Genomic DNA, 10,931 nt, shown 5'->3' with positions numbered 1-10,931 from the left:
AGTGCATTTCATTAAAGATACAGATATTTCCAAACTTTCAGATATTACTTTTTCATCATCAATTATTGTTTGTTTAAAGACAACAATGTTGCAAGACTGAATAGATACCGACCTTAATTATATTATCACAGGGGATATGAAATTTTTACGAAAAATCATTTACTGGAATATATATGATGTTAGGTATTATACTTGTATAATATTCCACATATGATGATAGGGGAGAAAAAGCGGCCCCCCCCCCCCCCCAAAAAAAAAGACCTTAGTCATTTTGACCAAAGTCACCAAAATAATTTCACCCATTTAAATTTTACATGTATATGTACTACCATGTGTGTCCCTTGCAATAATACATTAGCCTCTGAGAGATATAGTATTCAATAAGACCAGTAAATATACTGTATTTTCTATTTCAAAATGTATGTTGTCCTTAAAGGAATTAAAATCAACTTTTTATTCTCATTTATCTTTAAACAAATTTGTTGGTTTTTTCCTTCAAAACCTTGTTTAGACTTTAGAGTTTAGACAGTTTAATGCTTACACGAACTGAATACATAATTTGTTGAAACTTTAAATTGTACTAATTTCACAAAATTAATGCACTTATTATATTTGTCAGGTGTTTTTATTTATGTTTTTTTGAAGGTTTCCTCTTTCCCTTGGCATCCTATAACTAAAGAGGGACGTTGAGACCTATATTGCAAACCAATAAATATACAAAAGTACAAAAATGTTTCATTTGATTAATATCATCATTAGACATTTCAAATCATTCTTATTTCTAGCATTATATCTAATTTCCTATTCCACTAAATGTCTACTGCATTATCACATCGACAGGAATGTATTTTATATTAGGAATTTAATTATTGAAGATATTTGGCATCAACTCAACATGTGGAAATAAACCTGTTTTTCTCCAACAAACACAGCAATCGTGAAGCCTTTCTTACATTTCCCCTTTAATCACAACTTGCTAGTTCAGGGGGGTGTTTCACAAAGATCCTAAGTAGAACTTAACTCTAAGTTGGACTTAAAAGTTATGGACAGCCATTGGAGTCTTAAAATGAAATATATTCAAAAGCAGAAATTCAAGTATTTTAGACTTTTTATGAATTCAACATCCAGAACATGAAATCTCCTAGATGATAGAAAATATGAATGATTTGAATCAACATTTTATGTCTTTTAAAATAACTTTTACAAAATATTTTCAAGGATGCTAATGGCTTTCCATAACTTTTAAGTCCAACTTAGTGTTAAGTTCTACTTAGGGTCTTTGTGAAACACCCCCCAGACTTCATATTAGCTGTATGTATACACAGCAAGGGTGTGGGGAGGGGGGGGGGGTATGCTTATGTATTTTGGATACTAGTGAATTTCTCATGCCTAGTAAATCACTTCAGAACAATAGAATTTATAAAATTTATTTGTAAATATTGTTTCAGAATATCTTTTAACTAGCCCACCACCCCACCCCAATAACAAAAAAGGGGGATACAAGTCGTGACATCTTAGATTTTTGCGTATATAAACTCACAGAATTTGTGATATATTACTGCACCCATTTTATTGCAAATGTTATTGGCGAGGGAAAGATGTATCACAGAAAGGTATTACTTCACACAAAGTTATTTTGATCTCCATATGATTGTACTTGCGGCAACTTGCCACTTTCAAAAGATCAATGGTTTGATTTTTCCTTCTAACACCTTGTGGTACCTGCACATATTAGCTCTTGGCTCTTGTTAACCTAATACACAATTTAAAGTATGCACACACAAAAGTACAAAAATACCTCTTTTGTTTAACAAACTAACAAAATACTTTTCAAAGTCAAGTACAGTATCCTTACAAAAATAAATAATGAGAACAAGTCGGAACGGATGAGGGATGTGTTATCAGATCTTACATGATCAAAAAAAAATATTTCTACATTAATCATGTGTTTAGTCAATTCTAAATCAAGAAAAGAAAATTCATATTTTGCATCATTGTTAGCAGTCATATTGGCTTTCATAAGACATCCAAGATAATATATATCTCTCTACTATCATGTACAAGCCTTACTATATATATATATATATCAGCATTCTAACATCTGTTGTTTGACTTCATTCCACCATTCCTATTCTCATGAAAATTCTTAAGTACGCAATATTTACCACAATTTTCCTTAAATTGAAACAAACTGTCTCTCCTACTTAAACATGTTCCACATTTGATCACCATCATAATAATATATTGCATTTGTCTCAGTTTACATTTTTACATATGGTAGCTGATAATGGACACATACAGTATATGACCTACATGTATACTAGAGAGGTTTTAAATCTGGTTCTACAAATTGACATTTTAGAACATAAACTTTTGAGCCGACATCTAAATATATAAAATAAATGTATTATTCTATCATAACAATCTGTTTATTTGGTTGATAAAATATAAGTAGACCTGCATATGAACAATGAGAATAAAGACCCACAATTATCCTCTTACATATTCTTTCTACTTAAGAACTCATCAAAACTATGAAAAGTAAACTTTGGCACATATTATTGGATGAATCTTTATATTTCATTTTTTTTAATTTCTGTTTTCTAAGTGATTCAATGTTAAGAAAGTTGCAGTGGTCTTTCTGTTCCAATGACATAATTCCCAGCAGAGACATAAAAACAAAACACTGATCGAAACCAAAGTTAAACCCCACAGTGTTTCTAAGCTACATGGAAGTCATGTTTAACAAGAGAATGCTTACATGTGTATAATTTGTTTTGTTTAATCTGATTTAAGAGTGTACAGGTGTACACTGTATACATTGTACATAACTTTAACTCCTTTTGTGAAACCCAACTTACATGAAGCGTAAGGCAGAGCTTACAAACCAATGGCACATTAAATATGATTAGAAAGCGATTATAAACCAGAGCTTGGAATCGTAACAACAACAAAAAATTGTACTCATGCAACCTTTTCAATGTCATGCCCAAAGTAACACTGTAGCACTTTCTACAGACTATTTTGCCGTGTGTTTGTTTTCGAACCGCTAAAGGCAAGACCGTCATTAACATACTTTTGAGCTAAATGCATATCACCTACACATGTACATAACAAATGCCAAAATGATTCTTTGAAATAGGAGATAATAGCATCTCCTTTAACGGGCAAGTCCATCCTGGTACTAAGTTGGTTTGATACTAAGCATTACAAAATGATAGGAACAGAACGGGTCAATGAAAGTTGTAGCAAAATCTTATTAAAAATAAGAAAATTCTAAATATTTCATCGTTTGTAAGTTTCCTGTGCTCGTATCACTGTTTGGATGGTGGATATTGAAGGCTGCCCCAAGCCCCCTTTAGTTAAAATCTGGTTAAGCATTTTTTGAGAAATTGAAAATGTTAAAAGTTTAGGGTAACCGGACAACAAACAAAAAAGATTGCAATAGCTCATTTGGCTCAGGTGAGCTAAAATTGAAAATTTATGAAATTTCTGTACTGAGCAAATTGGAGAGGACCTCGCAAGATACGCCAGTCTTCCTAGTTTCTAATGTGTGTTTCACTGATGACAACTTACAAAAATCACAACTTTCTTATTTTTAACCTGATTTTGCTCAAATTTCACTGACCTGCTCCTCTCATTGTTTTACTTGGACTATTAAAACCAATTTAATATCAGGGTGGACTTCCCTTTTAAGGCTTTAATAGCCTATTAAAGCGTTAAAAGGGAAGTCCACCCTGATGTTAAGGGCTTTAACAATTGTAATTATGCATGCATTACCCATGCATGAGCAGAGCTTTTAAAGAAATTAGACCCAAAACAAAAATACCCCATTTTTAGACATTGATTACAATGCAATAGTTAATTATTTCTGCTCAAATAATGGCTCGTAGAAAGTCTTCTTAGTTCTAACCCTGTTTTACAGATGTTACCTCTTTAGCAATATGATGTACTCGACTTCTACTATCTACGAAGATTTCTAATATTCTGCCTGACCACAATTTTCAATATTAGGTAACAGAAAAAAATTCATGGTAATTTTTACGTCAAATTAAAGGAACTTGCTCAGCGTTAAATTTTAAACAGTTCCAATGCATACATGTACATGAAAATTCATGCCCGTCTCTTCCGTCCAATATAAACTTATGAAATAAATTTACTTTTACTACATCATATTTGCACCGAGAAAGTATCTGTAAAAAATAGGAAAACAACAAGAGAAAAATACATGTTATGATGGTTCACTCTTTCAATTCAAGCATTCACATAAAAAATAACTTACAGTGAGCATGTTCATATTTTCCTAATCAATACATACATAGGGTAGAATTTGTATAGAATTTTCCACATCTGTATTTACAGTCAGGCACTGCATCCAGTCAAACCATTCGCCTTTATCATTGTAGCAACCATTCACCCCCTCCCACTCGTCATCGTGAATGCGATCTATATCCCCCTCCAGCACCGGGCATGGAGGAGTCACAGGTTCATCTTCAAGGGTCTCCATCACATTTACTGATGTCTCCTCCTCCTCCTCCTCCTCCTCCCCCTCCTCCGCTTCATCCTCCTCTTCCTTTGAAGCAGAAGGAGAATGATTATACTCTGTCCTCTGAGAAAATTCTTCAGAAAATGCACTTATTGTTGGTGTAAATGGTCGCTCATCTAGAAAGCTTGCAGGTGACTCTGACCTGTCAAACAGGCTGGTGTTTGACACTTGAGATGAAACAGCATCGGTGAAATCTAAATCAAAAATAGAGAAAGGCTTTGAAGAACTAGGGGCGTCGCACACATTCTGGGGTGTAGCACTCCGAGAGGATTCCCCACCGCTATCCCCAAAGCCGAAACCGGCAGTGTCCCAGTCCGTTGAGAAAGTACCGGTGGATTTCAGAGAGGTTCCACCCACAACAGCTGGTGAATTGGAAGCAGACGAATCGTTGGAGGGTCTAGGCGATCGATCATGGGAAGAACTCCTTTTCTTACCGATGGCAACACGAGGTGCTGGTGAAACCTTGACTCGTTTATCAGACTTTGCCTTGGCAACACTAGGTGATAATCCTTTGGGTTTCAAATGTTTCTCTGCTTTGGGCTGCAGTGCAGGAGATACTGAATTTAATGACGAGTCCTTTGTCTTAGGTTTGGGAGATGCTGATCTTTCTGATTTTAACTTTTTTAATGAACCTTTGTCTTTGTTAATGTTGGGTTTAGATTTAGGCGAAGGAACACTGGACTTTGGAGAAGCAGTTTTTACTGAATCTTTGATAAGTTTTCTACCACAGTCAACGTCCCTTTTCGAGGACATCCCATTAAGACCAGAGTCATCTTGTCCATTTCCCTCGCCTTGTAATAATGGGGATTGCCCTTGAGATGATGATATTAATTTTTTAGAAGGGGGAGCCTGGGATGAAGGAGATATTGATGGTGAGTTTTCCGGCTGCCTTTTTCTCCTTCGAAGATTTTCACTTTTACTCTTATCAACAGAGGTGGCATTTACTGTCTGCTTTGCAGGCTTTGGTTTCTGTCCATCGGAGGTCGATGAACCTTCCTGACCTTTGACCTCCTCTTGATGAGGTACAGGGGACTCGGTCCTTGGAGGTTTGACTGCGCTCGGGGGCAGGAACTGAGACTGCCATTGTTTTATCAAGGCTGTGCATCGCTTCTTGAGGTTACTGGTTGTAGCCTTCTTACGCACAATTTGGACAAGCCTCCCGAGTCTGGTTTCCTGAAGATCGTGACAAATATGGGGTAAAAAAAAGGTACAAAAAAAGTTTAGTGAGATAATGTATATCGAAAATTTAAAAAATTTAAAAAAAACAATAACCATATGAAATATGAATTGATATATAGGAACAATGAGAAGCGAGATGGACAATCAGACAAACCTGGGCACCACCTTCGGTAGAAAAAAATGCTCAAAATCCAGATTCAACCAACAGATAAAATGTCCATTTACATAAGCAAATCTATTCAAGTAACTGCATCTGAGCAGAGAAATGTTTTGCAGCATATTGCAACAGCCGATATTACACTTACTTTTTTCCTATCAAATAATGGGGTCCACCTATAAAAAATTGGTTCAAAAAGTACAGCTCTTTGTGATTGCGTATGCATATGGACATTTATTTTTATTTTTATTTTTTTAATAATTATTTCAATATATGTGGCACCAGTGTCAGTTCACTCATTCTGAAAGTATTCCTAGGATCTCAAAATTCTACCTACAGTGTACATACTTCAAAGACCTTCTGAACTTTCACTCAAAGGGATTTCAGAATCACATCCTACTTGAAACTCAGTCCATCAGCATTGTGACAAAGATTAAAGAATGATCTGAAGTGAAAAGGGAAAGGGGTACAAAATTTCTTCTGATACTATTCTAAGAAGCATGACACTTCACAATGCTGGCTGACAGCAAGTGGCATTCCGTTGTTGAAGAGTCAGAGAAACTTACCTCAAGAGCATCTTTGGTGATTGGATTGCTCTCCAGAAGAGAGACTGCTTTTGTAACACTGCCCATGTCAACAATCTGCATGAAAGATGGATAAGAAGAAGGAGGAAATATTTAGTTTTTCTTTTTGTATAAGATAGAAAAAGGTTTACCTGGTTCACCACTAGCTGAAAGGTACAACAGTGAAACCTGTAGATAAAGAATACACAACAGAGATGACAAATGCTTATTGAAAGCAATTAATACAGTGTACATGTATTTCCAAGAGAAAAAAAAGTGAATTTCAGGGAAGGTCATTTTCATAGTAAGGCCCTTGTTGGCACCAATATTCTCTCTGTCACTAAGTCAATTTAAAACTTTCCTGATGTCTTTGTCAACATTTAAAAAACTTCTGGGCAGCGTTTCAAGATAACGTTACCGTCATAAGTACGAGTCTGCGGAAAACCCACTGAAACATGTGTATTAAATGAAACACACGTTTAATGGTTTAATGAGATGTCAGTAAACTTGTTCTTATGACTGTTTCGTGAAAAGATGTTCAGATTTGCTTGGCCAATCGAACATATCATTTAATTCATTATACATGTATTGCAAAAGTTTGAAGTGCACAACAAAAATACATGTTAAAAAAATACAAAGTAGACCCCTACATGTATGTGCAATACCTGCATGACCCTCTGTAATAATATGAAATTTCCCAGGTCACCAAGCGCATCTGCAAAATACCCTGTAATTTGTTGCTAGGTATTGATGTGATAAATCATGTATTTACTCTCCACATCCAGGTTTTTTCCTTCTATATTTCTTTGTTTGAATTCCTTCATGGAACCCTGTAGAAATACTTCTTTTGACCAAAACAAAAAGCCCATGAAGTCATGTCTCTCCAATGTCCCCCTCTTAGTGAATATATACTTCATAGTTCATACCAGCGCTCAAAATACACGGGGGCGATGGGCAATTCGCCCCCGTGAGCTCCGTAATCGCCCGTCAGGTTGCTCACGGGGGCGATTGCAAAATTAAAAATCGCCCCCGTGGAATTATAAAATAAACATTATGTTTGTTGATATTATTTTAACACAATATTGAGTATCAATTTTCAAACCTTAAACCAATGAAATGGAACTTAGATGGCGCTTTCTCTCCCATCTATATGAGTATTACCGATACAAACAACGTACGGAAGCTCGCAGTGCAGCTAGTGCGGCCGTCAGGAGTGTGCACGCTGACGCCCAATATCTGGTGGAGCTGGATCGCGCAAGGCCTGAAACGGGAGAAGTTTTTCGTTGTGAAAAGTGTGAATCCTCTGAAATCTGGGAATTCTAAAAGACCAGCAAATAATGTAACTCGACCAGTAAATCAATATTGAGAAGAAGAAGAAGACCAAAGATGTTGCAGGGGTGGATCTATGCGGTTTAGGTGGTTTAACCCTCCCCCCCCCCCCCCCCCCATTCTCCTTGGCTGCCAAGTGAAAATGTGATGGGCATAGAAAAATGTTATCATGTGTCCAGACCTACACAGTATTAGTAGATGTCAGTAGATGCCAGGAAAACATCACTAACGGGGGTTTAAAATGGCACCAAAAAATCGCCTGATTTTTGATGATAAAATACCAAGGAATTTTGGAGTTTCATGGGAACCAATTCAATGGAAATTTGTATTAAAATAAGAGCCCCCGTCAGCACTAAAAGAGCCCCCGTGAGAAGGCTCACGGGGGCTCTATTTTTTTGGAAGAGCCCCCGTGGACAAAAAATTAATTTGAGCCCTGGTTCATACATCATAAAAGCATGGTCTTTCTAAACAGGTTGTTGCTTAAGAAGATATACATGTATGACTAGGAAAGTCTTTTCTATTTAGAAGACCCATAGTAATATTAATGCTATGATATCCATGATATATTATGAGTAGCGCTCCAGGATCAGGAGAAGGCGCTTATAGGAGAAGAGCAGAAATTAATTTTGTATTTTTTTTCAAAATGTATGACTAAAGGGGGGTCTTTCGATTTTCTCTTTTCTTTTTAAAGGACCTATATGTACAATGAAAATAAATGTACTACCCATACTATATTTCAAGTAGTGTCCCAAGGGAGAATGAATGCTTGAAGCTTCAGATCACTACATGTACGTATGCCGATCTCAAATTGGCAATTTGGTCAGTGCATTGTGGTGTACATGTAGTCACAGACAACTCTCCCATAATTTGTCTTGTACAACTACAAAATATCGTTAACTTCTGTTTTTCTCCCAACTATTAAAGTGCCTTCTCCTTAAGCGCCTACATGTAGGGCACTACTTAACATCATTATAGGTCCTATAGAATAGACCCTCCTGAGACCTACATTTTTTTGTTTTGGAACAAATCAGAAAGAAGTCAAGCACTATATCAGTGACAATACGATTCAGCCGATTTAAAGTTCCCAGTCTATTACTTGTCATAGTCATAGTGACTTAGATCTAATTACAACTTTCAATAATTCATAACTTTCTTATCTTTTGTCCGATTTTGTTCAAACTTTCACCAGTCTGCTCTCCTGATATTTTCAGCTTTCTTTTTATAGACTTGTTTACTCTTATCAAGGTTGGATTTCCAATTAAATACCACTGCCACTGGAATCCCATCACCTTCTCTCTTTTTCCCCTTATCTTTTGAAAGGACACCCAATAGTCACCCAAACACAAATCACACATCACTCAGCCCACACTGCCACACAATCAGTATTGCATCGATTTGAATGTTGATCATTTTATTTTTAGTTCATAATTAATAGTTCAAGACATAGATCTAACAAATATGAAACTCAACAGAGTCAGTCAGGGTCAAAGACAATCATGGTAGAATCTAGGCTCTAGATCTAGTCTAATTCTCTTCTTCATCTTATTTCGCTTTTATTAAGCTGCATTCTCTGACAATAATACCTCCACTCCAGCCAGGTAACTCAAAGTCTTGTGCACAGTACATGACGAGTCAGCGCGGCAGAGCCTATCACACTAGCTGCACGGAACAACAGGGCGGAATATGCTCTTCGTGTACGCCTGCAACTCTGCGGTACATTTCTGGCTGATCATGCCGAGGTGGCTGGCTGTGCAGTGATGTTCGCCGATATCGCTGCATAATGAGCCCCCTTACTGCATTCACCGACGTGGGATACTGTCTGACTTGCGCATGCGCTCGGCAAGACCTCTCATAGGCCCCGAATGGGTCAACAATTCATTCTGCAGCAGGCGAGCTAACCGTGTACATGGACCCTCGTCGTTCCACAAAATCGTGACAACATTCAAAACGATGCTAAATTTGACCGAAAATCTAACTTCAGCTGATTTGGAATATATACCAGTTTTGTCTACAGAAGTCAAGCTACAAACTGAATATTGTGAGGTCTTTTGACAAGCAGCACCTGCGATGAATTCTTGCCGAAATCAGCGAAATTTCTTTCCGAAAAATGGATCGTGGACAGCACGCGGGCGCCTATGGCGGATTACCATTGCGATCTCGAATAGTTGAAAGACTGGCGAATAAAGTCGAAATTAGAGGAAAAGTCTTAAAAATACGAAAAAGTAATGCTTACATTTTCATCTTTGTCGATTGCACTGAGCAGCAGCTCCTTTATCTGGCTCGGGGTTGGCGGCATTAGACCATTTCTAAGCAGCCAAACGGAGCCCTAGTGCCGTAGTCCTGCCCGAGAAGCAGTATCTAGACATCGCGGATATATTTCTTTCACACAGATCAGCGCGGTGATTTATGGGAAATCGCGGCAGGAACTTGCGATGTGACGTCACGTTTAGGCGCCACATCTTGAATTTTCACATGAGAAACAGAAAGAAAATTTCTCAATTTAAAGTATAGATGAACAAATCAAATTCAAAAAGACAAATACAATATTCATTCCATCTGATCATCCCTGATCATAGACAAACCTTTGGGGCTAAACAAGTATTGAAATTGTCTAGTTCATACTTGTGCTTCTACAACTACAACTTTGTTTGGTGGCCGTTTTCCTAAGAAAACCTGGAAACAAGTAATTAGCTGGAGGTCATTAGTTTGAACATTCATCAAACATGATAAAAAGAATTACCCCCCCCCCCCCTACATGCACACACACATGCCTTTTTTAAAATCAAATTTTCATACTCTTTATTAGTTTTTCCCACCCGGGAGGTTTCGAAAGAATAGGGTCCTTGTGGAGAGGCACTTTCACCGGCTTGGCAGGAATTTATAAAACGAACATGAGACATACTTAAAAAAAATTAATTTTAAAGGCATATACCCTCATCAAAAATTCAATCCGACAGTTGGAAGAGCATGTTTTTTTTATTCTTCTTTATATACCTACTAATAAGCATCTCTATCCGTAAAGAGTCAAAACTTGAATACCCCAGGCCCGCCTCCAATTTCTCAATTTAAAGTGTATAGAATGATGAACAAATCAAATTCAAAAAGCTGACAAATACAATACAATACAGGAGGTAAGTAGTTGAACATTCATCAAACA

General features: G+C 36.9%; 1 protein-coding gene across 2 annotated transcripts; it reads right to left on the bottom strand.

Moving 5' to 3' along the window:
• Positions 1-1,544: 1,544 nt before the first annotated feature.
• LOC115918066 (mediator of RNA polymerase II transcription subunit 26-like) lies at positions 1,545-10,521 on the bottom strand. Of its 2 annotated transcripts, none has more exons than XM_030996188.1 (3): positions 10,008-10,521; positions 6,449-6,523; positions 1,545-5,719 (listed from the first exon to the last, which is right to left on the bottom strand). In XM_030996188.1, the coding sequence occupies exons 1-3, from the start codon at positions 10,068-10,070 to the stop codon at positions 4,304-4,306; spliced, it is 1,554 nt and encodes a 517-aa protein (XP_030852048.1). In that variant the 5' UTR covers positions 10,071-10,521; the 3' UTR covers positions 1,545-4,303. The 2 variants fall into 2 exon arrangements, with proteins under 2 accessions (XP_030852048.1, XP_030852049.1); XM_030996189.1 differs by lacking the exon at positions 10,008-10,521 and adding an exon at positions 9,358-9,731.
• Positions 10,522-10,931: the final 410 nt, after the last annotated feature.

This window comes from Strongylocentrotus purpuratus, unplaced genomic scaffold (assembly GCF_000002235.5).
Source record: "Strongylocentrotus purpuratus isolate Spur 01 unplaced genomic scaffold, Spur_5.0 spur5_scaffold_3, whole genome shotgun sequence".
In the NCBI taxonomy this organism is placed as follows: Eukaryota; Metazoa; Echinodermata; class Echinoidea; order Camarodonta; family Strongylocentrotidae; genus Strongylocentrotus; species Strongylocentrotus purpuratus.
The sequence above is the reverse complement of the archived record's forward strand: the minus strand, read 5'-3'. Positions and strand labels throughout refer to the sequence as shown.

Bases quoted from the DNA above. Each gene is read 5' to 3' on its own strand.
- LOC115918066 (XM_030996188.1), bottom strand. From the start codon at position 10,070: ATGCCGCCAACCCCGAGCCAGATAAAGGAGCTGCTGCTCAGTGCAATC. The intron at 6,524-10,007 runs GTAAGCATTACT...TCTTTCATGCAG, and splicing joins CAATCGACAAAGATGAAAAT to ATTGTTGACATGGGCAGTGT. The intron at 5,720-6,448 runs GTAAGTTTCTCT...CACGATCTTCAG, and splicing joins TCACCAAAGATGCTCTTGAG to GAAACCAGACTCGGGAGGCT.